Source organism: Xenopus laevis, chromosome 3L (assembly GCF_017654675.1).
Source record: "Xenopus laevis strain J_2021 chromosome 3L, Xenopus_laevis_v10.1, whole genome shotgun sequence".
In the NCBI taxonomy this organism is placed as follows: Eukaryota; Metazoa; Chordata; class Amphibia; order Anura; family Pipidae; genus Xenopus; species Xenopus laevis.
In genome coordinates, this window is record NC_054375.1 from 74923923 (window position 1) to 74951311 (window position 27389).

Consider the following 27389-nt stretch of genomic DNA (forward strand, 5'->3'; position numbering starts at 1 on the left):
TACCTGTGAGGAGTAAGTTGCAGTAATCAAGGCGGGAGATGATGAGAGACTGAATCAGTGTTTTAGTTGATTCTGAACTGAGATAGGGTCGTATTCGAGCAATGTTGCGCAGTTGAATACGGCAAGATTTTGCAAGTGTTTGAATGTGTGGTGAAAAAGACAGATGAGAGTCTAAGATAACTCCTAGGCAGCGTGCCTGTGTGGTGGAATGAAAGGTGGTGTTGTTTACGGTGAGTGATATCTGAGGGACAGGGGAAGATCTTGGAGGAAATATGATGAGTTCTGTTTTAGAAAGGTTCAGTTTCAGGTGGCGCTGTGACATCCAGGAGGAGACAGCAGAGAGACAGTCTGTGACTTGGGAAAGGACAGAATTAGAAAGATCAGGAGTAGACAAGTAGAGTTGGGTGTCATCAGCATAAAGGTGATACTGAAGTCCAAATGACTGAATGAGTTTTCCTAGTGAAGTTCTGTGCTACTGCGGGCAACAAATCTCCTGGAAATATGAAGGAGAAATTATGAAAGAAATATTCATATCATTTCCTAAACTATGTGGTTGTCATTACCCCAAAATATGAGCAATGCATACCAATTGTTATAGCTGCAATTTTCACTGTACCAAAACTACTTCCGGTATCTCACAATACCAGATATATTTTTGGAAACAATGCATTCCAAAGACCTCAGAATAGGTAATATCTTTGTACACAAATACTAAACTGAAAATGTTGCTAAAATAGTAATTTTACAAAGGGACAGAGGGAAAGTTAGCCTTATATAAAGTATGATATGATTTCATGATTTTGACACCTAACTAACCCACTGAATGTTTACTCCAATGAAAAGGAAAATTTAATTCAAGAAGATTCAATTGGTGCTTAGAGATATTGATAGGCAGAGCCTCTGTTTTGGAAATACTAACTTAAAGAAAGTTTAGGAAATTTATCAAGGACATTGAAAAGATTAGGAAGGTTAATAAGGGGGTTAGTTAAGGTAAGATTGATGTCATCAGTATACATGTTCAATGTATACATTTGGTGAGATGTTAGTGTCTTATTGAATTAAATGAGCCAAGGGTGTAATACCAAAGGAGAATAGGAGCGGGGATAAAGGACATCCTTACGTGTGCCTCTTGCAATAGAGAAAAAAAAATTCAAAAAATTCAAATGAGCTATTGGATGTATAAACAAAACTTGGAGGGCATCTAGAAAGGGGCCTGTAATATACATAAAGGGACCTGTAATATATTTAGGGAATATGTACAATAAGTACGTTGAGGAGCAAAGGAATAATTAATGCTGAGGAGCAAAGGAATATAAGTTTGCATATAATTCGTAAAATTGAGTAACAATATCAGATTGGGCTTTAACAACTATCCCATCAGCAGTCCTAATAGACAACATGGGCCCAAAAACCCTGGTCTTGCTGGAGCTTCCTAGTTAAAATGTGGTCCAGCTTATCTTTGAGACAGAAAAATTGATGTTGTGTATGCCTAAGGGACTCACCTGTGTTTGACAGGCTTGCATCAGGGCTGCCAAAGCATGTGAGCTGGAATTATGCTTATGTAGGTGTTGCACATTAGAGACACCCTTTTTCAGCAGTAACAATCTTTTTTTGTGTGTGAGGCAATACTGATTATGGGCTTTATGGGCAGCCTAGAGTATGCTCATGGAAAGTGATTTGTCTAAATTATCAACCCAATAATTCTCAATGGCGTCAGCAATCTTATTACATAATGCAAAAGCTGTCAGGACAGATTCATACAGACGCCATGCATGTTCTCCTGGAAGCCGACCAGGGACATCCAGATTGAGAAATATAAACACAATCAATCCTGGAGTAGGAATTATGAGGAGCTGAATAGAAAGTGTAGCCATTTGTATTAGGGTGAAAATATCGCCAGGGATCTATTACGTAGGAATCGTGAGGATGCTGTTTCAGATAGTTTGGAGCTAATGAGGAAGTTGAGATGACTGGGCCTTTCCTATCCTGCTTAGGATTCATTACTTAAGTAAAATCTCCTAGTAAAACCAGTGTCTGCTGCACATGTTTGAGCAACAAGGAGAACACATCTAAATAAATTATTGAAGGCTTTCTGAAGATGCATATATATTCATAAGGGTAATTGGTTTGCCTAGGATAGTGCCATAAAGTAATAAGTACCTAGTTTCAGTGTCTAACATAACTGTTTCGGGGACAAAGACTACATAAGGTCAGAACGCTATCAGTCCAGTGGGTCTCCTGTAAAGTTACAAAATCAGCATGTGACTTAAGATAAGATGAGGCAGCTACTTTCTGCTTTGTGGGAGAGTTAATGCCCTTGACATTATGGGTTACTATAGTAATTTAAGTCCCCTTATTGCAATACAGTAAGCTCCAATGTAAAAACCCTTATGGTCAGTGAATAGGCATAACATTATCATTATCTGTGGACAGTGCCCAAAAGGGCTGAAAGTAAAACAAAGTCCTAATATATGTCCCACAAATAAGGAAAAGGCCCTTATAGAAAGCTGGGATAGATTATCAGTGGCATAATGTCCTGAATGTCCAACAGAAATAAACTCTAGTAGTAAAGAGTGGTGCATTGTACATATTTTATTTAGTCTTCGAGCATTCCCACAACCCCACTTTTTATGCATTTTTGTACTTTAGCAGAGTTGCTCTGCAGGAAGTATGGTCAAACTTCCAAGTAGTTGCAGCACCACCAGCTCAATGCTGTAGCTCCCATACTTCCCAGCTATAGTCAGGTGATCCCAGTGGTGACCAATAAAAGGGCAACCATGTTTGGGAGTTTTAACCTTGAAAGCAGCAAGTTGCAGGTAAAACTTAGTCCCTGAAGCAATAGAATTCTTAATAAATCAGATGAAAATTGAGTGTAGGACTGGCCAGATATGTGATGACTTTGACGTAGTTGCCCAGCTTAAATATATTGCAATATATGGACAAACAATACCTGTTTTGTTTAAAGCGTAAGGCATTTTATAGTAGTTGTATGTACAAATGTCTCAATGTCTTAAATATAGTGATAATGAGTTGAGTGCAAAGGACCTCTTGTATCTGCAGCACCCCCACACCTGTCCCTTTAATGGTGGTCTGATTCCTTTAAAAATGGCAGGTGGCCTGGACAAGCTGGGGAGGATTAAGCCTGTGAAAGCAGGTTTTGGTCTTGGCAGTCTCTCTCCTTTAAAATCTAATGGTTAGGGGACCAGTTTGGTCAGGGACACATCCCAAGAAATGTTTTAGGGGCGGCATGCTGCTCTGTTGCTTACTAGTAGAGGTTGCAAATAAAATGGCGCTGGACAAGAGATTCAACAGCTGTTTTAATCTCCTGTCCACCTAGTTTGCAGTGCAGCTCCATTCTTCCTTTTAGTAGTGCGGAGGGAGATGGCAGGCACGGTAGGTAATGGGAGCTGGGAAGGAAGTGCACGCCATTGGTGGGGGGAAGAAAGATCAGTCATGGCCGAGGAGTGTAGGCCCGAGGGCAGAGGAAGTGAGCATAGTCACGGCGGGTTGGAGCCCACTACCTTCATCGGCCTAGGGGACACCTCATTTCAAAATCTGGCCCTGTCCAAATGAGGGGTATGCGTGTCCTAATGATCCCTGCCAGAAGCACAGTAGGAGGGGAATATCATATCACAACTCTGCAGTCACACAAACATACCTCCCAACTGTCCAGTTTTCTTCAGGACAGTCCTGATTTTGACAGCTCAGCCTGCAGTCCCGGGTTTCTTACTGAAATGTCCTAACTTTCTCTTTGATCTCCTGCACTGAACAGTTTCAACAATTTAACATAAACAAAGATAAAATTATAACAATTTAAGATAAGCAGGTCTCTTGCGAGAACTGAGACTAGCATCTTAAAGAGGCTGTTCACCTTCAAACAACTAGTTATTTTCAGATAGATCACCAGAAATAACTTTTTCTAATTACTTTTATTTTCTATGTGTGACTATTTTTCTAACATTGAAGTGTAATTTTTCAACTTCTAAAGCAGCTCTGGGAAGGGGGGGGGGGTCGCAGACCTTGTAAACTGTTCTAAATTAATACATTTAGTTGATACATTTCTTATCTTTGACCCTGCTGAGCAGAATCTCTGGGTTTCATTACAGGCAGCTGTTAGAACTGATACAATAGTTGCTAATACTCCAGAGATGCTGCTGAGAAATGTATTAACTGACTGTTGCGCAACTGTAACAGTTTAGAGACTGCACCTGAATTACTGAGCTGCCAGACTCAAACAACAGCGACAGGGACATTAAACTTCGATTTTAGAAAAACAGTAAAAAATAAATAATGGAAAGTAATTGGAAAAAAAGTCTGGGGGAACAACCTGAAAACAACTGAACTGAAAAAAAGTGCTTGGAAGGTGAACAACCCCTTTAAAGAGCAATTCCTCTTTATTCGCAAAACTGTTATAACACAGAAAACATTGCACTAAAACTCCCAGAAATGTGTTCACAACCTGCCACATTTTGTAAAATTGACATGGTAAATAGGGGGTGTGGCCATAAAATTCCCACACAACCTTTCCTCCCTCTTTCCATTTTTTGAATGTTGGTTGGTATGCACAAAGCAAAGCTAGGCTCCAGTTCTCTATCAGGTCAGTGTAGCTGCTCAGGCAGCAGGAAGTGACACAGATGGGTGGGACCAGTAGAGTCCTTGCAGTCATTTCTAATAAATCAACCAGACAAAATCCCTTTTAAAGCACATTCCTTCTACAGTTTAAGGAGTATAATGCACTGGCACACTTATTTTGCACACACTGTCTCCTTTAATATTTGTATCTTCTATTCAGATCAGAATCTGTGGCACCATCATAAGAAGGCTGGAGCAGTGAAAGAGCTTGATGACAAAACCTAAACGCAGAACCCTCAGCTACAGAGCTGCGCCCAGTTCTAACCATGCCCTCAAGCGTCGAGCTTGGGCAGAGCCCACAGCCTCATATCTATGACACACTATCAGTTTCCCGGAAATGTATTTCACGTGGGTCGTGGCAGTGACGTAAAACATGGTGCACGGAAGTACACGCGATTAAGCTGTGTCTATATTCCCAGGCTCGCGGTTTTACGGTGGCTAAACCCCTGCAATGACATATTTACTGTAGCACAAAAGGGGGCACCGCTGCTTCGCTACTGATCAAATAACTGTCATGGCTGCGTTTCAGCTTCCTTCCACATAGCTTGTACGCGCCCTCTCTGCCCTGCCCGTGCGCGCTCTCGGCTTCCTCTCCCACACGGCGAGACCCCGCCCCACGGGTACGAGCAGTCAAGAGAAGGGGGCGAAGAAGATGGCCGACATGGAGGAGCAGCTGTCTGATGATGAGAAGGTTGGTTGTTGGTTCTTTGTATACGATATGAAAGCTGTCATTTAAAGTGTAGAGGTGTCCAGTAAGAAGGACTCAATCCCCTCCCCATCCCGTTTGCTGGTAGAGGCCAATGCTGCTTTGAATAACTGGGCGAGGGGTCGCAAGCCGCCCTCTGAACACGGTGGGTTAATTCAGGTGAGAGCACTTTGGTTAAAATGCTGCAGACCCTGTAACGAGCATAAGTACAGGCCGGAAGGAATAGGACAGGCAGTGCGGCCAGCGGCTTGGCTCTTCCTCCTCCTCTAGTGTTGCCGCTCCATGTACGGCTAATGCACGAAAATAGGAGCCAGGAGGCTTGAGACCTCCCCCAGGCCAACTGCAAACTTGTCTGTCTGTTGCAAACTGTCTGCTGTCACCCCCTCCCATTCTTTCCCTTTGGGGTCTGTCACTTTATGGGGCATAGACTGGACGGTATATAGTAGCCCAACTGTGGGCCTTAGAGCAGCTCATATCTATCATCTCTCCTTTATGTTGCCTAATCTCTCCTCACAGCATTGATAAATCCAGTACTGTAACTTCCACACCACACTGTTACAAATGGCAGGCACTACCAGCAATGGGGGGTGAGGGTTATAATGTCTCTGATTAGTTTCCCAAATGACAGCGATCCATTTATGCTGCCCAACATTTGTGCTGATCCTCACTATTATCTGGCTTGTGGGACAACTGAGCAAAACATGGACTATTTGCCCAGACATTTATTTGTATAGACCGACCTATTCCATAGTGCCATAAATGTGTGAAATACAAAGAATGCCATCTAAATCTATTCTTTTGCAATTGCTAGACAGAGCACTGTTTGTAAGAGCTTGTAATCCATAATCATACTTTGAAGCAGAAAAGTCAAAATACTTTAGACTGCTTTATTTTTTTTTAATAAACACAATCTGTCCGCCTGTGGATTCATTCAGTCCAATAGTTCGGCCTTACAGTGGTCGAACTTCATTTTCCGACAGCTTGGGTTTCCAGACAAATGGTTACAATACACAGAGAAGCCGCTTCTTTCTCTGACTCTGATTTCTCTTATGTGCCAGCGTCAGTCATGGTCCACCAAGATTCTTCAGTACCTTACCCAATTAAAGGAGAAGAAAAGCTACCAAGGCATTTCATTGCCAATAGATTAGCTATAATAGTGCACCCTAGAACATATTTATTCTGTAGAATGCTTTACCATACCTTAGTAAACAGCTCTAGAAGCTTTCTTATTGATTTAGGATAGCAGCTGCCATATTAGCTTGGTGCTACATCACTTCCTGCCTCAGTCTCTCCTCAGGGAGGAGAATAGGGTGAGCGGAGCAAACTGAGCATGCTTGAGCCCGTGTACTGTAGGTTTAAGCTGAAAGAAGGGAATCTGATACAGAAGCCCATATATACACAATAGAAGGAAAGAAATACAGTGTTTCTTTTGACAGAGGACTCAGAGTAGCTGGGTTTACTGGTGTATTTACATAGCTTTTCTTAAGCTTACTTATTTTTAACCTTTCCTTCTCCTTTAAAAAGATAATTTGGTTAAAAATGCACAATCAATGATTTGTTTATTGTGATGGCAACTTGAGTGACCTAAAAAGTATTCAGGGGTATCTCCTTTGTATGACCTAGGTTGATTGATATGCAAAGTGATACTATAGAGCAGAAGTTACCCACAACAACCAGTCAGATCTTTTCTCCTATTTTTATTTTGTTTTGATTGCTTGCTGTAGTTAACTGCAGTGTTGCAACCTAGAACCTCTTTTGATTAATTCCCATGGTGTCACCTATATGTATGTGTATGCAGTGAATAACTGACACACATTGATTTAGGGAAAAACCATCCTATACATTTATGGGTCTATAAACATGTATATAACATACATAATATATAATATGCTGCCTCTTTTCCCAGGCTATGCAGGGGAGTCAGTACACTGCACTGTAGGATAGGAACTAATCAGCAGCTAGGCTGACCTGATAATTTGGTTAAAAATGCACAATCAATGATTTGTTTATTGTGATGGCAACTTGAGTGACCTAAAAAGTATTCAGGGGTATCTCCTTTGTATGACCTAGGTTGATTGATATGCAAAGTGATACTATAGAGTGAACCAGTCAGATCTTTTCTCCTATTTTTATTTTGTTTTGATTGCTTGCTGTAGTTAACTGCAGTGTTGCAACCTAGAACCTCTTTTGATTAATTCCCATGGTGTCACCTATATGTATGTGTATGCAGTGAATAACTGACACACATTGATTTAGGGAAAAACCATCCTATACATTTATGGGTCTATAAACATGTATATAACATACATAATATATAATATGCTGCCTCTTTTCCCAGGCTATGCAGGGGAGTCAGTACACTGCACTGTAGGATAGGAACTAATCAGCAGCTAGGCTGACCTGATGGGAAACTAAAGCCTGTCTTTGCGTGTGTGACTGCAGAGCTGTAATTGGCTTTTCCTCCTCCTACTGTGTTTCTGGCAGGGACTGTTAGGACACGCCCACCCCTCATTTGAAACAGGGACCAGAGAACATCTATGGGGAACACAAATAAAGGGGCTAATTTTGAAGACAAAATTAATTTACAGCCAAAACTAAAACCCTGCACCATATAGTATACATTATTGCCTACAAAATGAGGAGGGGGGGGGTCATTTATCTTTGTCTCCTTTAAGGTATAGCATCCGTTATCCAAAAAGCTCAGAATCACAGAAAGGCCATCTACCATAGACTCCATTATAATGAAATAAATCACATTTTTACAAATGATTTCCTTTTGCTCTTTAGTAATAAAACAGTACCATGTAGTACTTAAACCTAACTAAGAAATAATTTATCCTTTTTGAAGGCAAACCAGTCCTATTGGGTTAATTTAAAGGAGAACTATCTCAAAAATGAAATATAGAAATTTTTTCATACTCACCGTAATTTCTATTTCCAAGTCACTTCCATGGCAGCATTCACCAACATGGGTTAATCCCGCCTATCAGGTCACTGGACAGGAAAGAGTTAACGATCGGTATAAATACCTTGCTCCTCCCAGCAATCCTCGTCTAGTAACAAGCTCCAGAAGAAGGGAGGGAAGTTGGTGAATGCTGCCATGGAAGTGACTTGGAAATAGAAATTACGGTGAGTATGAAAAAATTTCTATATTTCCCAAGTCACCCATGGCAGACAATTCACCAACATGGGATTTCCCCAAGCTTAAAGAAGGGAGGGACCATTATCGATCAACCAAAAAACTTTATTTAGCATGAACAACAGATTGCAAAATCTTTCTTCCAAACTTTGCATCTTGAGACAGCATCACATTCAGTCTGTAATGACGAATGAAGGTACAAGAAGATGTCCACCTCGCAGCCTTGCAGATGAGGTCTGGCGGGGCCTTGGCTTCCGCCGCCCAGGAAGTAGCCATGGCTCTTGTAGAGTGAGCCCTCAGGTCCTTAGGAATCTCATTGCCTGTCAACCGATAAGCTAGAGCAATGCAGGAGACAATCCAGCGGCCAATCGTAGATTTAGCTGGTGCCATACCCTTTCTAGGGCCCCTCGGAATCAGGAATAACTTGTCAGATTTTCGCCAATCCTTCGTTCGCGTCAGATAATGCGAAACGGCCCTCACCAAGTCCAAAGTATGCCATTCTCGCTCCTTGTTAGACTTTGGAGACGGGCAGAAAGAAGGTAGTGTAATTTCCAAATCGGCATGAAATTGGGAGATTACTTTTGGAAGAAACTCAAAAGATGGTCTCATAATCACTTTGTCCGGATAGACAACTGTGTCTGGCTCTTTTGCTGACAAAGCAGAAATCTCACCAACCCTGCAAGCTGAGGTAATAGCGACCAGAAACAGGACTTTCAATGTCGCATGCCAGTCCGAGGCTTTCCGCAAAGGCTCAAAAGGTGAAGACATTAAGGCTCGTAAGACAATCGTAAGGTCCCAAGGTGGAACTCTGGATTTCTTGAAAGGACACACCCTTCTCATTGCGTTGAAGAACCGGTTAACCAGAGGCTCCTCCGCCCAGGAATGACCACACAATGCAGATAATGCGGAGACTTGACCTCGCAGGGTGCTTGTGCTAAGTTTTCTCTGGAAACCCACAAACAGGAACTGAATCACCTGTTGGACAGTAGGATCTTTTGGGTCAAACTTGTGTTGTACTGCAAATTCTGCGAAACACTTCCAGACCCTGTAATATTGAGCCGAGGTAGAAGCCCTCCGAGCCTTCAATAAGAAATTCACCAGATCTTCCTGGAAACCATATTCTGCTAGCCTCTGCCTTTCAATTTCCATGCCGTCAGTGACAGGGAATCCACTCCCTCGTAGACCACTGGGCCCTGGGATAACAAATCCGGCTGAAGAGGCAGTCTCAGAGGTGGCTCCACTGCCAAACTCTGCAGGAGCGGAAACCAAGGGCGTCTCGGCCAATACGGAATTATGGCTATGACCAAGGCTTTTTCGATATCCACCTTTTTCAACACCCTCCAAATCATTGGAAAGGGCGGAAAAACATAACCAAATATCCTGCTCCAATCCTGGAGGAGTGCATCCACTGCTTCTGCCAGAGGACATGGTGCCCTGGAGAAGAACCTGCTGCACTTGTGGTTTTTGTCCGTGGCCATAAGATCGATTTCTGGCCTTCCGAACCTCTGTACTACGCCTTGAAAGGTTAGCAGACATAAACTCCATTCTCCTGGTTGCAAGGTGTTGCGACTGAGAAAGTCTGCCTCCGTATTCTGACTGCCTGGAATATGTAAGGCTGTCAGCCCTTCTAGATTTTCCTCTGCCCACGTCATTATTGGGGCCAGTTCTTTTAGCAGTCGGGCGCTTCTGGTGCCACCTTGCTTCTGCACATAAGACACAGTTGTAACATTGTCTGACTGAATCTTTACCCAGGCATGTAGAATCTTTTCTGAAAAGGCCAGCAATGCCTCTTTCACGGCCCGTAGTTCCAGAATGTTTGAGGAGACACCCTGCAGGTTCCAATGACCTTGAACACTGCGGCCTTCCAGTACTGCACCCCAGCCTCTCTCTGAAGCGTCTGTCGTGATCACCACATACGGGGGGTTTGCAAGGACCATCCCCTGAGTCAAATTTCCTACAACCAGCCACCAACTTAAACTGTCTTTGGCGTCCTCTGAAACTACAATTCGTGAATTTAGTTTCAACTGTCTTGAAGCATTCTCCCTCAGGAAGAATTGTTGGAGAGGCCTCATGTGCCACCTGGCCCACTTCACCATCTGGATCGTAGATGCCATGAGACCTAGGACCGACATGCATGATCTTACTGAGACTCTTTGTTGTTCTTTGAACTGTCTTATTTGTCTCAATATATGCTGTATCTTTTCTTGAGGAAGTGAAACTATTCCTTCCTGCGTATCCAGGTGTGCACCCAAGAAGACCATCCTTTGTGACGGAAGTAAGCTGCTCTTCTCCCAGTTTATTACCCAACCGAACTGTTGGAGTACCAGGATTGTTCTGTCCCTGAATTTCAGAGCTTCCTCTCTTGATGAAGCCACCAACAGAATGTCGTCCAGGTAATGAAATATAGGCACACCTTCTACTCTTAGAAAAGCCACGACCGTGACCAGGACTTTTGTAAACGTTCTTGGGGACGTTGAGAGGCCAAAGGGAAGACAGGTAAACTGGACATGTTGACCTCTGAAAACAAATCGAAGATACTTCCGGTGTGTCTTGTGCACTGGTACATGGAAATATGCGTCCTTCAAGTCCAGATTTATTAGCCATGATTGTGGAGGAACTGCTTGTAGGATGGACGTCAGTGATTCCATTTTGAAGCGCCTGCAGTTGACAAACTGATTCAGAGGGCGTAAATCCAGTACCGGTCTGAATGCCCCCGAGGCCTTCCGGACTAGAAAGAGCTTCGAATAGAAACCTAAGCCCTGTTGGGACTTCGGAACCCATTCCACTGCCCCCGAGTTCAGGAGTTGATCTACATACTCCTGTAACACTTGGTCCGAACCTGGTACCTGCGGGACTGAAGACACCTTGAACACATTGCGAGACGGCACCCTGTGGAACTCCAACTGATATCCTTCCTGAATCACCCTCAGGACCCATTGGTCTCTGATTTTTGAGGCCCAGACCGCATAAAAGGATGTTAGACGTGCCCCCACTCTGCTGGTCTGAGCCGGCCTGATCTCATTGCTTCTTCTCCGTATGGCTTGAGCTGAAAGTAGAACTTCTCCTATTGGGAGGCCTACTTTCCCCCCTTGTGGGCTTCCAATTAGTCTGTCTTCCGGCAGTCCTTCCATATCTAGGCTGTCTTGAACCCCGAAAGGACCTGTTAATGGGGGAACTAGGCCTCCCCCCTTGACGCCTGAATCTCTTCTCCTGCGGCAAAAATACACTCTTGCCCCCGGAAGCTTTCTTAATGATGGAATCGAGTTTCTCACCGAAGAGCATCTCTCCCTCAAACGGCAACTGACATAAATTCCCCTTAGAGGCTGAATCCGCCAGCCATGGCTTCAACCACAAAGCCCTTCTTGAGGACACCGAAAGTGCCATAGTTCTTGAAGCTAGATGTACCAGATCTAGAGAGGTATCGGTCATGAAATCCACCGCTAGTTTCAATTCAGACAACATTTCACGTAACCCAGACCTTTTGACATTAGAAGAAATGGCATCTTCCAGGTTATTCAACCACACCTTCATAGCTCTTGATGTGGAGGTCATAGCTACTGCCGGTCTACAAGTTGCTCCTGCCGCTATAAACGTCTTCTTGAGGTTGGTTTCGATCCGTTTCTCCATTGGATCACGGAAAGCTGCTGCATCATCCACTGGCAGCGTCGTCTTTCTTGCCAACCTTACCACCGCAGCGTCGACTTTAGGCGGATTGTCCCACAATTTAGAGAAAGACTCCTCCACCGGATACTTTTTTGCAAACTTCCCCTGGATAACAAACTTTTTCTCTGTTCTCTTCCACTCAGAGCTGATGATTTCCTTAATTGAATCATGCACCGGGAAAGTCACCTGTCTTTTCCTGACCGATGGGAAGAATTTATCTGCTGAACTAGACTTAGGTAGCTCTTCCGAAAGACATAGCGTCTTCCTTACTGCCTTTACCAGATTCTCTATCGCTGTAGGATCAAATGCAATCTCTTCCTCAGAAAACACTTCTCCCTCCTCTGAGAGTTCTGAATGTGCGTCCCCTGGAGAATACAATTCTTCATCTGACACATCTGATAGAGACTCATATGGCAAATCTCTGACCCTCTTAGCTTTCCTCTGTACCCCAGAGGTAGAAGCAGTAGCCTCTTGCATGCCTTGTACTACAGCTTGCTTGATGATGGAGACCAGAGCATCCAATTGTGGGGCTCCTGAAGGCTGAGGGTCTGCAGACGCTACTGGGTCCGTAGCTGAAGCCGCTTTCTTTGAGAGAGTAGGCTCCCCTTTCTGCAATTCAGTTGACATATGTAGGCTGAAAATGGAAAAGACAACCATCAGCCACTAATTATCGTTCTCTCTCATTACATCCATATATCCACAGCCAGCTTACCTAGGACCTTTGGGCTGAGATCCTTTTCCAGAGCCAGGCTGATCCATAGTAACCTGTAACACATTATTCCATAAGCATAAATTCAATTACAAAAGCAAGATTCCACTGGAAAGGCACTCACAGTCTGTAGCCGAGTGAACCAACGCTCTCCAACTTCCGGCGAAGTGTACAATCACATCCAGCCAAAACGCCAGCCTTGCACACACTGCCAGCGTCTTCTTATTGCGTCACTTCCTGACGCCGTTTTCCCGCGCGTCAGTCCGGACGCGCGTCACTTCCGGGCGCGCGCGTCCATTTCCGGGCGCGCGTCTTCTTTGAGCGCGCGTCTTCCGCGTGCGTCACTTCCGGCACGCGTCACTCCGTTCGCGTCAACTCAGGCGCGCGTCTTACACGCGCTTCCGCGTCCGTACTCGACGCGCGTCCGCGTCAGTATTGGCGCGTGTGCTCTTCCATGGAACAAAACACTTTACCCAGCCTCGAATCCATCTGAAACGGCTGATCTCTGGACTGCTTCATCCTCCTCTCTACCTTAGGAGGGAATTCTTACAGCAGCTCCAGCACACAACCCTGCCCAACGGGTTCTTCTCACCACAACCCGTATAGGGTGCACTTGGAGGCATCAGAGGGGAGAGAGAGAGAGAGAGAGAGACCCACTCTGGTATGGTAAGCTTAGCAGCCTTTTAGCCATCTGTAGCAGCCTGTAGCAGTCTGTAGCAGCCTGTCGTGACCTGGACAGGAAAAAAGACGAGGATTGCTGGGAGGAGCAAGGTATTTATACCGATCGTTAACTCTTTCCTGTCCAGTGACCTGATAGGCGGGATTAACCCATGTTGGTGAATTGTCTGCCATGGGTGACTTGGGAAAATAAGCTTCAGCATACTGAAACAAGAAACTTTCTAAATACAATCGATTAAAAATTCTGTACTGTTTCTGAAATAATCAAGTTTATCTTCTCTATCCCTATCAAAATGCCACATGTGCCCAAAATCTGGTAGCACACATGGCATTTTGATTGCTGTGTTTTATTTTAGTCAGTATTTGCCATGTAAACACCACATCCCACTTGACACTGCCTCCTAATACTCTAAGGGGAATGTAATAAAATTCACCTGTCGCAATGTAATATTCTTCATTAGGCTTTTATTGCATTGCAAAACCTGCTCTGGATTTTCGTTAAATATTTTGTTGCAAAAAAACAGTTTGCGAAATTTTATTACATACACTGCGTACTTTGGCAAAAGCAGTTTGATTGCAAACTTTGTGAGGAAGTCATTAAGGTCTTAATCAGTCAAAAATTGAGCAAACGTGGTTGCTAACGGGGTTGTTTAAAACGACTTCCAGGTATTAAACCACTGCAATCTGCAAATTCCAAATTTTATAGCCTGGCTCTGGAACTATTCAGATGCCTGCAGGCGCGAATATTGTGCATGCAATAGAGGCAGCTCTATGTAATAGATATGCATTATAGCAGATTCGTAATAAGAAATTGTATTTTATTAATGCATTCTAATAAAAATGCATTTTTAGCTTGGTTGGTTTTAACTGTGTTTATTAACTGGTATTTGCAGTTTAAAACTCAAGCCACTGAAAATAGAAAATACACACTGGTACAAAAACTGGAAAAAGATACAGGCATTGTGCAAAAATTTGTAGCATTGTAGGAAAGTTCTAGCTCAGTGCAACCACAGCAGGACAACTGAAAGTGGCCATACATGGAGAGATCCGCTCATTTATCCCCCGACGGGCTTCGATCGGTGAAGCCCGTCGGGGGGCCCCATACACGGGCCAATAAGCTGCCGACACGGTCTGTCGGCAGCTTTTATCGGCCCGTGTATGGCCACCTTGAGACTTGCCGTTCTGAGGCCCAAGTGGGATAAATGTAACTAATTGCAAATTGGTTTGTAATGTGTCACAGTGCTGTAGTCACTATTATTAGGACAAAACAATATGGCCACTTGTAGTATTATGGGAACATGGTTAAAGTCTCTTTTCTGGTCTTGTCTTTTACTATGTTTCTTAATATTTTTGTTAATGTTGTGCTTTAAAGGCTGTTGAAGCAACACAAATCTCCCAGCATATGTAGTAGTTAATTAATTATGGGTTTTATTTATGCATGGCTGATGGCAATTATTTCTATGCTGTTAAATGATAGGGTACATTGTTTGTATTTGAAATGCAGAATGTTCTTATGTGAATGCGAGTTAGAATGCCCTTGTATGGGGATGCATTTCCTTTTTTGGTTATTTCATTTAGTTTCATGAGGCTGGGACTGTTTAGGGCAGAAAGAGGAAGTCGTATCTCTTTCTGACCTTGGTAAGATGGGTTAGGCGTGGTGCACACTAGGTTTGTCCTGGATGCAGCACTCTTGCATTATTGCATGTCTTTGAAATGTATTAAACATTGAGGGGTATTTTATCTTCTATTACTTTACTATGTGTACCATTCACATCAGTCACTGCCCCAATAAAGCTTAGAAACAAAAGTTCCCTAGCACATTCATACATTCCCATAAGAGTGAATTCTATCAGAAGTCATTTAACCTGTCTGTGGTTGGAAACTAGAGTGCATGGATGAAATCCACACAACCTCTTTGTAGATAGTGCCCTGGTTTTAATCATGATTTAGGACCCCAGTGCTGCAAGGCAGTAGTGCTAGCTACTTTGCCACCTGTTATGTACAATATTTGATTGGTAATCCATAATAGAAGGTATTTATTTGGCAGGAATCTTATCTCCAATAGACATTTACACATTATGTTCCAGACTAAATATAAAAAAAAATTCTAGAAGCAATTTATAAAAATACCCTGGCTTTAACTGTTTTTCTCTTTCAAGGTATACCTCAATGTTTATGCTTGTTTCTTCGATCTATATTATTAATCTATTGAAATAATGTACACTGCTGTGAATAATCTTAGCATTATGGATTATTGCATATATGTTGCACTTTTAAAGAGGTTTTATACACCTAGGACCTTTTGTGTTGAAAATGTGTTAGTTCTAAAAAAAAAAATGTTTTTATATTATGGTCTTACAATAATGATTATACTCTTACTTCTGTCTGCCAACAGTAATTATGAGAGAGTTTTTAAATAGGATACTTCCCCTAGCTACTGCCTGTGCCATTGGCTTACAGATCAGGGGGTCATATAGTGGAGAGGGTATTTTAACAGGGAGGAGTACGTTAATTACAATTACAGGAAATCACAATTACTTTTACAATTAAATTTATTTTGTCACAGTTTAGTGCAGGAGTGCCCATACTTTACTTATGTGAGGTCTAATTTTTATGATGTCCCATTATGATCTGCATTCATAAAAGCATTGTTAGCATTCTGTTCTATTGAGAATATTATTTAAATATATTGATTAATGAGAAAATGTACAGTGCTATATTTAACAAACAACTGTTTATTATGTAATCTTAAGAAATAAACTGTAATAAATAGCTTAATGAAAATAAACAGGAGGGTAATTTAGTCGAGCTGTTTGTTGACATGGAGTCATCAGATCTACTGATCACCAGCTAAAGGTCTAGATTTAGCTTTTGGGCACCCCTGGTTTAGTGCAAGAAATATAAAAAAAAAAAGCCAAAAGTTACTTGGAGCAAAAGCCTTGTATTGCCTTTATCTGGGAAAATATTTTTCCTTTTAGGAATGACATTGATCTGTAACATATGGTGTGGCAATGAGTCCACCTAAGCCTTTCTAAATTTGGAAAGAAGTCTCACAGTGTGAGAAATACTGGTTTTGTTAATTTAGGTTTTGCTACTTTCATGCTTTATTTGTTGTGTTAAAACTTCCTGCCAATTAAAGCAAATCACCATTCCACTGAGAAGCCCTCTGTATAATTAGAGACTTCATTTCTGAAACAAGTTTTTGGAATGGAGGGACTTGTCAATGGAGGGCAATAGACTGGGACTTGTTTTTATTGTAGACTGTGACTTTAACTTAGGGAAATGGCACATGAGGAGATTAGTTTCCCCCGATAAATCAACTGTTCTGTGTAATATGTATTGCCACCAACATTATCGATGTTGGGAAGGAGATTAGTCGCCCGCAAAAGAGGTGATTAATCTGCTTGTGTGCCATTGCCCATAAAGATTCTCACTGCCCACTACAATAAATAGTAATCACAGTGCCTCTCAAACCAGAGGAATGGAAATTAAAATTTCTATGTATTAATATGAGGTTGTCCAGTGGCATATACTACAACGTTGTGTTGGATGTAATCAAAACACACTTGACATTTGTTTTTGTGGTTTTCCCAAAAAATCAAGTTTTTCAAGGGTAGTTTCACTAAAACTCGAACTTTTCAGGAAAAAAAATCTAAAATTTTTCAAGATTTATTATGCCCGAAGCAGCCAGAATCCAAAAAAACTCCAGGTAAAATCTGTCAAGGTCCCTTGAACCATTTGGTTTTCACTAGAAAACTCAATCAATTTGAGGTATTCAAGGTTTGTTTTAGCCGAAAGCTTGATCAATTCAAGTATTCACGTTTTTCCCCCGATTGCATTCAATCAAGTTTTTTTAAATTTGGGTTTTTCATAAATAAGCTAACATTCGAGTTGAGTTTGATGTAGAAAAAAACCTCAGAAACTCGACCTTTGATAAATAACCCCTTAATGTCACCCTCTCTATAATGGCAGTATAGATTTACCACTGTGCAAAGCTATACCTATAAAGTTAATGCACCGAATCCAGGATTCGGCCTTTTTCAGCAGGATTCGGATTCAGCTGAATCCTTGTCCCCAGCCGAACCGAATCAGAATCCTAATTTGCATATGCAAATTAGGGGCAGGAGGGAAATCTCGTGCCTTTTTGTCACAAAACAAGGAAGTAAAAAATGTTTCCCCCTTCCCACCTCTAATTTGCATATGCAAATTTGGATTTGGATTCGGTTTGGTATTCGGCCGAATCTTTCGCAAAGGATTCCGGGGTTCGGCCAAATCCAAAATAGTGGATTCGGTGCATCCCTAATACCTATAGTATGATTGTAAATTACTACTGTGCAGATCAAGAGAGAAAGGTAACAATTGTCTGCTTTCTTTAAAAAAAAAGTACCTCTGCCTTTAGTGTGTTTTTAAATGAAACAATAACTGAATAAGCAAGGAGGCTGAGACAGCAGATCTAGCTGCTTATAGTGTATTTTTGCCACACTACATGCTTCCAGCTCTAGACGGCCTTGTCAAATGTCTTCTTCAATTTTTGTTGTACTGTGCAGATCACTTATCCATTTTGAGACTCGATTCCAAATTGGTTTTGAATGTTACCACTGCAATTACCTATAGCAACCAATCCTAACTTAATTTATGAAAAATATTTACACATTTGCTTTCAGTCTGTGGCTGTCCTCGAGTGATCTGAAATGGCATGACACTATGCTACTGTATTTGTGGTGCATATGCATGTAAAAGCTGAAATATAAATTAAGAAAAGATGTCCGTGGATGTGTTTGTTTATATACTCTCAACCAGTTTCTTTCATTTTTTTCGTTGCTCCTGATTCAGGTTCGTGTAGCAGCAAAGTTTATCATCCATGCTCCACCAGGAGAATTTAATGAAGTGTTTAATGGTAAGTAATGTTTTCTGCTTTCTTTGTGTGAGACCTAAAACAGGAGTAGTGTTTAAGCTGCTCACCTATATAAACTGGGAAATATGGTCTCCCATTTTTAAACAATTTACTGATTCTTGCAATTGGGACTAGTGATGTAAACTTGACATTTCTATTTACTTTATAATGGATAGAGATGAATAACTCACCGTAAAGGCCAGAATGTTAGCAAGCTTTAACAGAGTTCTTTTTTTTTTTTTTTTTCCAAAAAATTTCCTGTTATGTATGTTTATTTATGCTGTGAGATAACTGACCTCTGTTATAGCACAAACAAGATCAAAGTAGAATTTGTAAGTGATTGATTTGTCCATGCTTGTTTTTTTTTGTTTTTTTTAGCATGCTTGGTTTAAAAAAAACAATGATAAGAAAATAAAAAAAATGTATGCACCAGAAGTAATAAAAAATATGTTGCAATAAACCACAGGGCTTTTGCTTCATCATACAGTACTAATCATTTTACATCCATATGATAAAAATAGCTGATCTATTGGGTTAAAAGGTGCTGTGTATTATTGTATCAACATTGTATTCAAAAAGTGTACATCACTTTAAAACATCACATTTTTTTATATGTTGGTTATCTTTTACTCTCTGCACATTTGGGTAAATCATTTTCTTCTCTCCTATAGCATTTCTTTTGCATAGATTTTCTTGATTAAAACAATACACAAAAGTATGTTCAGCACAAGCCCTATCCATTGAACTTATGTTGAAACGGGGTATACTAGCCTTTCAGTGAAAATGTCTCATTTATTTTAGTTATGGGTAAATGTTACTGCTACTGAAATCAGAAATCATTTGTTGTGTTATGTTTTGTGGTTCTGACACTGGCTTATGCAACATTGTTTTGGGAGTCAGAAACAGAATTACAGTAAGACAGATGCTATTTACAAAAGCAATTATATGTGCAAACAACTTAAACCACTGGAATGCATTAAAAAATGTATATTGTAAGATGCTTAGAATTAAGTGTAGCTCTCTATTTTGTTGTGAAATAATCTTTTATTATTATTTGTGTTTTTCAAAACAGATGTACGGGTCCTGCTTAACAACGATAACTTACTCAGGGAAGGTGCTGCGCAGTAAGTGTATAATATTTAACCTATATCCCATAACGCAGATAAAATAACATAAGTACGGCTGGGATAGGGGCAATTGGTGACCTTCACTTCTTAATTAGAAAACCAAACCTACATTTATATAGAACAACACACACACACACACACTTACAAAAAAGGTGATCCTCTCTCCAATGTCTGTGTTTCCTAAAGTGCCTTATTCAATAGATTTCACCTATGTTTTAGTGACACTATAGAGAGAGAGAGAGACAGCTTGGGCATTCGTTGATACAGTTTAAACTATCTTATATAACATTCAGTAAGTTTGTTTCTTTTGTTTTTTTTTATGTTTTCTTTAGTGCATTTGCCCAGTACAACTTGGATCAGTTCACTCCAGTAAAAGTTGATGGCTATGATGAACAGGTATGTTTAGTTTTTTGCATGTAATGAGATATACAATACCTATCAACTACTATATTAAACTTTTTTTCTTTTTTTTACTTTAACTTTAGTTTTCATTACTTTTTCTGGATACAGTGGCCTTACATTTAGCCATACAATAGCTGTATTTCCCCTGTCTCTTGTAGGTATTAATTACTGAACATGGTGACCTTGGCAATGGGAGGTTTTTGGATCCAAAAAATAAGATTTCTTTTAAGTTTGATCACCTGAGAAAAGAAGCAAGTGATCCAAGGCCTTCTGATGGAGAAAATGCAATTGAATCCTGGAGAAACACAGTGGACTCTGCTGTAAGATCCTATGTGAAAGAACATTATCCAAATGGAGTTTGCACTGTAAGTCTACCTATTGTCCAACTTTTCAATTACAACTAATTTAATACCCCAAAACAATATTTTTATATTTTGTAGTAGAGTTGTATTTTACAGTTCAGTTTGCTTTGATTAAGCACTGCAGTATTTACGGTTTTTGAATTTCAGTCGAAAACCGTAAATACTGGTTTTATGATGTGCCACTAGGGGCAAGGGCTGGCATTTATTTTTATTTTTTTATGCTTAGAGGCCTATTTATCATAGGTAAAAAAAAATTTTTTTTAACTCTAATAGACTGGGAGGCTATTGAAGAAAAAAATCGAAAGTCTAATATTCAATCGAATAGTTCCAACTCCAAAATTTGAATCTTTTTCGATTAGTACGAATTGAGTTTTCGGAAGAAAAAACTTGAATGTCAGAAAGGCTATTAACATCTCCAAATTGCTCAACGGATCTCTGCCATTGACTTTTACATGAACTCGGCAGGTTTTAGGTGGCGAATATTCGAATTATGACTGTTTTCATGGTCGAGGTGTGATAAATCTCACATTCAAATTTACATTAAATTCAAATTTGAATGTGTGCATTTTGAAAAAAATTTGAACATTAGAATTTACTATTTGACCCTTAATAAATAATCTGCCCCTTAAAGTCAATATATACATTTGACTTACTTGGTCCACTGCATAATTTTATCTGTCTTAAGCTACCATCTGAAATTAATTTTATTACTCTCTTCAGGTGTATGGTAAAACTATTGATGGGCATCAGACGATTATTGCATGTATAGAGAGCCATCAATTTCAAGCTAAAAATTTTTGGTAAGTTGCTTCATCTTAAAATGTTCATGTATACTCCTCTGATATTGAAAGGCTTACTGTAACCATACATTCAAAATGCATTTTACCATGGCCTTTTCTCTCAAATCTTTACAGTAAGTTTGCCAAAGACTAGATCTGCCACCCAGGTTTATTGCTGCTTCTGTTTGTTGTAATCCCATTACAAGAATAAAGAAAAAACATAGCCTTATAAAAGAGTGTTTATTGGTGTAATTTTGGGTGTGGCTGGGGCACTTGAGCCACAGCTTAATAGACCGCTAACCAAAATGTACATCATCATTGGTATTTCCCAGTAGTAAACACAATTTAACAGAGACATATTGGCCATTTTAACCTTTTTGGGAAGGTTTTGTGGTAGAGTTTGTGCCATGAGTTAAAGTGTTTTTGTTTACTTTGCTTTTTCAAATAATGCCTCAAAGGGCTTGAAATAATAAGTTCATGGGCTTGTTACAGACACATCTGCTGTCCTAAATAGATGATTCCCTGTTCTGGATATTGAGAGTTGACTAGATAAGATCCTCTGCTTCAAATTTACCAGTCATGTATTTTGAACTTGACATGTAAGATTTCACACCCTTGGGAACAAAGTTTAAAATTAGATCAATAGTTTTTCCCTTTTTCTCCTGTCCCTGCTGCTATATTATATTTATGAACATTGTATAGATGTACTTTATATATTTTTACCAATTTTGAAGTCCCTTGATGTGGATACACACCTGTTTGCCATTTTATTTCCATCAGTATTTTGTCTTCACTATTATGCTAGCCATATACTAAAATATCTGCTTGTTTGGCAAGGTCAACAAATGATCAGATATTTGCCTGCTTTGGCTACCCATGTGCTGGGCCAAATTGGGCTTATCTGAATTGGTGGCCAACAATTGGAGCGTAGTGGATTCCTCCAGTGACCTGTTGGACAAAGCATCATGCACCAGTTTTGTCTGATTGGATTTCCAAGCCTGTCTGATCGTTTTATTTTTTTCTTGAAAAGGAATGGACGTTGGAGGTCAGAATGGAAGTTTACAATAACGCCATCAACTACAAAAGTGTTCGGCATTTTAAAAATTCAGGTAAAGTTATGTTATAAAAGGCTGATTCAGGTATAGGGTCTATTATCCAGAATGCTTGGGATAAGGGTTCTCTGCATAAGGATTACCATATCTTAAGCCTACTAAAATTTAAAAATTAAATAAACCTTATAGGATTTTTCTGCATTTATGCAGCTTAACTACTATCACATAATATATTTTATTACAAAGAAAATGTAAAAAAATATATATATTTGAATTATTTGCTTAAAGGAACAATAACATGAAAACATAAAAATGAAGTGCTTCAATTGCATTTAAATGTGCTATTACCTTCCACTGGTATAAAAAAAGTGTTTGAATCAGAAACACTACCATAGTTTGTATAAATGAGCTGCTGTGTATCCATGGTGGCAACCTTTTAAATTGAGTAGGGCAAACAGGCACATATTTACTTATCACATAACAGATCAAATTCCATTTATGGTTTTTTCCACAACCATAAAATTTTTCTTATGAATCTTAAATTTTGTTTTCACTAAATAGTTTATTTGTAGTTTACAAACATTAAATGTAAATAGGATATTTTAACTTGTTATTGGTCCTGTAAAATGTACTGTATGGGAGATAGCTTTCACATAACTTAGACCTCTTTCAATATTGGGTTTCTAGATAGATAACTGCATTGTTTAAGAAAATAATTCCAAATCCTATTTTATGATGTTGGTCAAGCAAAATAAACGTCACATTATAAAAATTATTTAAATCTTGTTTTTTAAGTCTTGGAATTCACATTCACAACAAGCAGGTAGGTGTCATTTTGTGGACACTATTAAGGCAGGCTTTGCGTCGTGCCAAAATATTGTTTATGCTTCAGGTTGGGGCACCCCATGCACTGACTAAACAATGAGACAGTAATAAGGGAGGGGGAATGTGGGGAGTGCAATTACATCTAGGAAGTGCAGAATGGAAAGTGAAAGTATTTGCCAGCCCATAGGGGCAAACAATATATGATTGATAGCTAAGACGTTTAAACAAGTATAAAACTGGTATGGATGCTGTATAAAAAAAAAATAATAATTTAGGTTCATATTTAATTTGAAAAGGACTTTTATTATACAGCGTTTTATGTCTGAGTGACATAAACAAAGCAAAGGCTAACTATCTTTGACTTTTAAAATGCCAATACAGGTGTGGGATGTGTTCTGGAATGCCAGGGTTTTCCCATAATTTGGATCTCAAAGGGGCAATGCTAAGAATCGTCCCTTATTTATGTTAATAGCAATTGGCTGGACCCAATAATATGCTGTCGGAGAAGGTGACAAATGTTTGCTGTTTAAAGGAACAGTAACATCAAAAAATAAGTGTTTTAAAGTAATGAAAATATAATGCAGTGTTGCCCTGCACTGGTAAAACTGCTGTGTTTGCTTAAGAAGCACTACTATTGTTTATGTAAATAAGTTGCTGTATAGCAATGGGGGCAGCCATTCAAAGGAGAAAAGGCTCAGGTTACACAACAGATCACAGATATGCTCTGTCTGTCTAATGGTGTTATCTTTTATCCATTTGTTTACCTGTGCCATATAGCCATTTTTCAATTTCCATCATTGCTCCACAGCAGCTTATTTATATGATCTATAGTAGTGTTTCTGAAGCAAACAGATCAGTTTTACCAGTGCAGGGCAACAGTACATGATATTTTCATTACCTTAAAACACTTAAATTTTTTGGTGTTACTGTTCCTTTAAGTCAATGGTGTTTCTCTGGTAGCCTATAAAAAGCAAAGTGTGGCAGTAGCCTTGCAGCAAAGTCCAGTATCAAATGCTGCAAAGAAATAGCTGACCTAGCTCTGGACAAAGATTTGCTGATTTTAAAATATCCATATGTCTGCTTCCTTTTTTCCATCTTGAAATATTAATGTGTCATGTGGCTTTATAGGTTCATTATTATGAAGATGGTAATGTCCAGCTTGTGAGCCATAAAGATATCGAAGAGTCATTAACTGTTTCTGTAAGTGGATTCTCTCTTAAAAAAATTAGACATTCTTCTAAAAATGATTAATTTCTTACCATAAGCTGTTTGTGCCATGCGAATTCATCTGCTTTAACAAATGTAAATGCTACAACTGTAATAGGTTAGTTACCTTAGCAACATAAAATTATGATGCAATGCAAAAGAGACTATAGAATTTTGAGGACGAGACCATACAATCGGCATGTAGGACTGCAACTGACCCCTGACTTTCAGTGAGAGAATCTGCTTAAAAAAAAAAAAAAAAAAAAGTGTAAATACCCGAACACTGAAACCAAAATTATCTACATTACAAGCAGGAGTAGATTCAGGCTTCCAGTTTACCTTATTTAGCTCAAGAAATAACAAATAGCATGGTTTTCTTTTGGGATTAAAACAATAAGCAAAAATAATGTTCAGCACAAGCCGTTTTTAACTCTTATACTCAAATACTGCCCCTTTAATCCCATTCTGACATCCAAACTGTTGCCCAGTTGCTAGGCTAAATAACCCTAACAACCCGAGTGGTTGGCATTCCAAAGAATTCAAAATACTAAAAAACCCATATTTTCATAGAATGCTGCAGTCTACATCATACCAAAAAAAAGTGAAGTACATCTTTAATTTAGATATAACCTAAAAACACAATGCGTTTTTTTCAATTCAGAATGAAGTCCAGACTGCTAAAGAATTCATTAAAATTGTGGAGGATGCTGAAAATGAGTACCAGGTATGTATATACAATCCAGCAAAATAAAGGAGGCATTCATTCTTATTACTTTGTGTATGGCATATCAAATAAGCAGGGAAGTCATTGTTTAAAATGAAGATGAGAAGGACTGCTAATATTAATTTAAAATCAAATGATGCAAGTAAAGGATATGGGAACATTCCTCGAGTAGGACTATGGAGCTCTTCAGCAGCCCGAGGACATTTAAAATCCCTTACAGGGCCACATACTGACTAGATCAACATTTAAGTAGTGCCTGCTTAAATACTGTAGTTTTGGATGTTTTAACATTTCATCAAACAAAGGAAAGTTGTGCTCACCACTATTTTTTAAAACCATTAGGTGGGGGTGCAATGAGGGTGTGACCACAAAATACATATAGTCAACTACAAGAGGTCCTCTGCACTCAACCCATTATCAATATATTTAAGACAGAGACATTTTGTGCATACTTCTACTAAAAAATGCCTTACCCTTTAAACAACACAGGGATTGTTTGTCCATATATGGACTCCAACCCATTATCCTTTAAACAACACAATCCCTGTGTTGTTTAAAGGATAATGGGTTGAGTGCAGAGGTCCTCTTGTAGTTAACATTTCATCAGCCATTAGTTGCTGTCACTATAGCTTATTGAATGTTGCATTCTTCATTTAAAGGACAAGGAAAGGTAAAATTATTTGGGGGAATAATAGTAATTCACTAGATCATAATAAGGGCAAACTGTCTGCATTGGTTTGTTTGCCTTTTGTTCCCCTTTAAGTGAATTCTGTAAAATATGGACCGCATGTTTGTGAGCTCTTTCCTGCACAATCATAGGATGCTGTTCTGTGACTCAGCACCTCAAGCCTCATACTTTCCACATACTACTCATATGTTAAGATCTTATAGATGTACCAATTACTTGAGTTTGAATCTCTCCTCATAAAGCTTATATCAGTACAACTACAATGGTTTCTGTTTAAGTCATTACTTGCCTTGTAGCATAGTTTACTATTTATCAGATATAAAACATATTTTGATATAACAGTCAATCTGTAGGCAGTATGTTCTAAACTCTGCTTCTTTATTCCCACAGACTGCAATCAGTGAAAATTATCAGACTATGTCTGACACTACTTTCAAAGCCTTACGTCGGCAGCTGCCAGTGACACGCACTAAGATCGACTGGAACAAGATTCTTAGTTACAAAATTGGAAAAGAAATGCAAAATGCCTAAGATAAACATTGCATGGCTGAAACATTTTAGTCTTTTTGCATCAAAATTATTGCAACAAAATGTATTTGGATCTGCCAAATTGCAGCATGGCCTTTTGCTTAAAAAAAAAAGGGGGGAATTACTGCAATTAAAATAATTGGGCTACAGCACAAAATTAACCTGATCAAATGAATTTTAATTTCTTTTTTGGGGTTGGTATATCTGCTATTTTTTCTCCCTTTTACAAACTTAGGTTTTAGAACAATCTAATCTGCTTTGATTTTAAATAAGAGACTGCAAAGTTATAAAAAAAAAAAAAAAAACACTTGGAGAAATCCGAATATAAGAATAAGTCGGTGAGAGGAGAGATATCTGCCACAGTTTTTTGGGATGGCAGTCAGATATAAAGCTCTCATTTTGATAGGTTTCTCTGTAAGAAGATTTTGCGTAATGTATTTTTATGGCTGGCTCTGGCATATGTAAAACCAGCATTTTTACTCCGATGGAACGCTTTCCAGCCATCTGAAAAGGACCCAAGACCATCTCCTGCCACCTCATATTGAATTGAATGAGGTGGTGCCAATACCGAGAAGACTGATGAGCTCTGTCAGGCATATCCCAGTCAGGTCAAGTTGACTGTTAAGCAGTTACAAAAGCACCTTGTGTGCCATCGGTTTTATTGTTCAGTCATCTAATCAGTCTTACACGAAACGATGGCTCAGGTTAGAAGCTGCTTTGACACAAATGGTTAAAAGTTCAATCTGTTAAATTTGGTAACTGTATGAACCTGTTGTGAAGAGGAAGACCTAGTTCTATTTTGGGAATTTTTTTTCCAGCCATTGCTTGGTAAAATGTACCGCTTTGTTCCTGTGATAACAATGTAAAATTGGCTTGACATCCATTTGCCCTTAATTTCTTAATCTTCTACAGCCTCCAATGTATTATAACAAGGCAAACTGTAATATATATGTAATCCTGTACGCATCATGTCAGTTTTTTTTCTGCAGTTAAAATGTACTAAAATTCAGTGTTACATTAAAATGCAGATTTTCTATCAAGTTACACTTGCTTGGCCATTCATCACTTTAGAAACAGGTTGTAACTAGAAAAAAATCCCACATACCTTCACGCCAAATAAACCTTTAGTAAATTATAGTGGGTCATATACCACCCCATGTATATTTGTGGTTTTGCAATTAAAAATAATTTTTTTTTAAAAAAAAAAAATTGTAACACATTTATAAAGCGCCAACATATTCTACCTGAAGTTGAATCAAATGGGTAAATGTATAG

The 27389-nt window shown here is 39.5% G+C and overlaps 1 protein-coding gene across 2 annotated transcripts; it reads left to right on the forward strand.

The window, feature by feature from the left end:
- The first annotated feature begins 4561 nt into the window (after positions 1 to 4561).
- capza2.L (capping actin protein of muscle Z-line subunit alpha 2 L homeolog) lies at positions 4562 to 27158 on the forward strand. Of its 2 annotated transcripts, NM_001092030.1 has the most exon segments (10): positions 5044 to 5323; positions 18361 to 18424; positions 19494 to 19545; positions 19881 to 19944; positions 20109 to 20315; positions 21033 to 21112; positions 22122 to 22200; positions 24097 to 24168; positions 24836 to 24898; positions 25977 to 26418. In NM_001092030.1, coding segments are annotated over 10 exon segments (861 nt in total). In that variant the 5' UTR covers positions 5044 to 5284; the 3' UTR covers positions 26118 to 26418.
- Positions 27159 to 27389: the final 231 nt, after the last annotated feature.

Coding starts and splice junctions, on each gene's coding strand:
- capza2.L (XM_018250920.1), top strand. CDS start 5,285: ATGGCCGACATGGAGGAGCAGCTGTCTGATGATGAGAAG. Junction 5,324..18,360: donor AGCTGTCTGATGATGAGAAG/GTTGGTTGTTGG, acceptor CTCCTGATTCAG/GTTCGTGTAGCAGCAAAGTT. Junction 20,316..21,032: donor ATCCAAATGGAGTTTGCACT/GTAAGTCTACCT, acceptor TACTCTCTTCAG/GTGTATGGTAAAACTATTGA.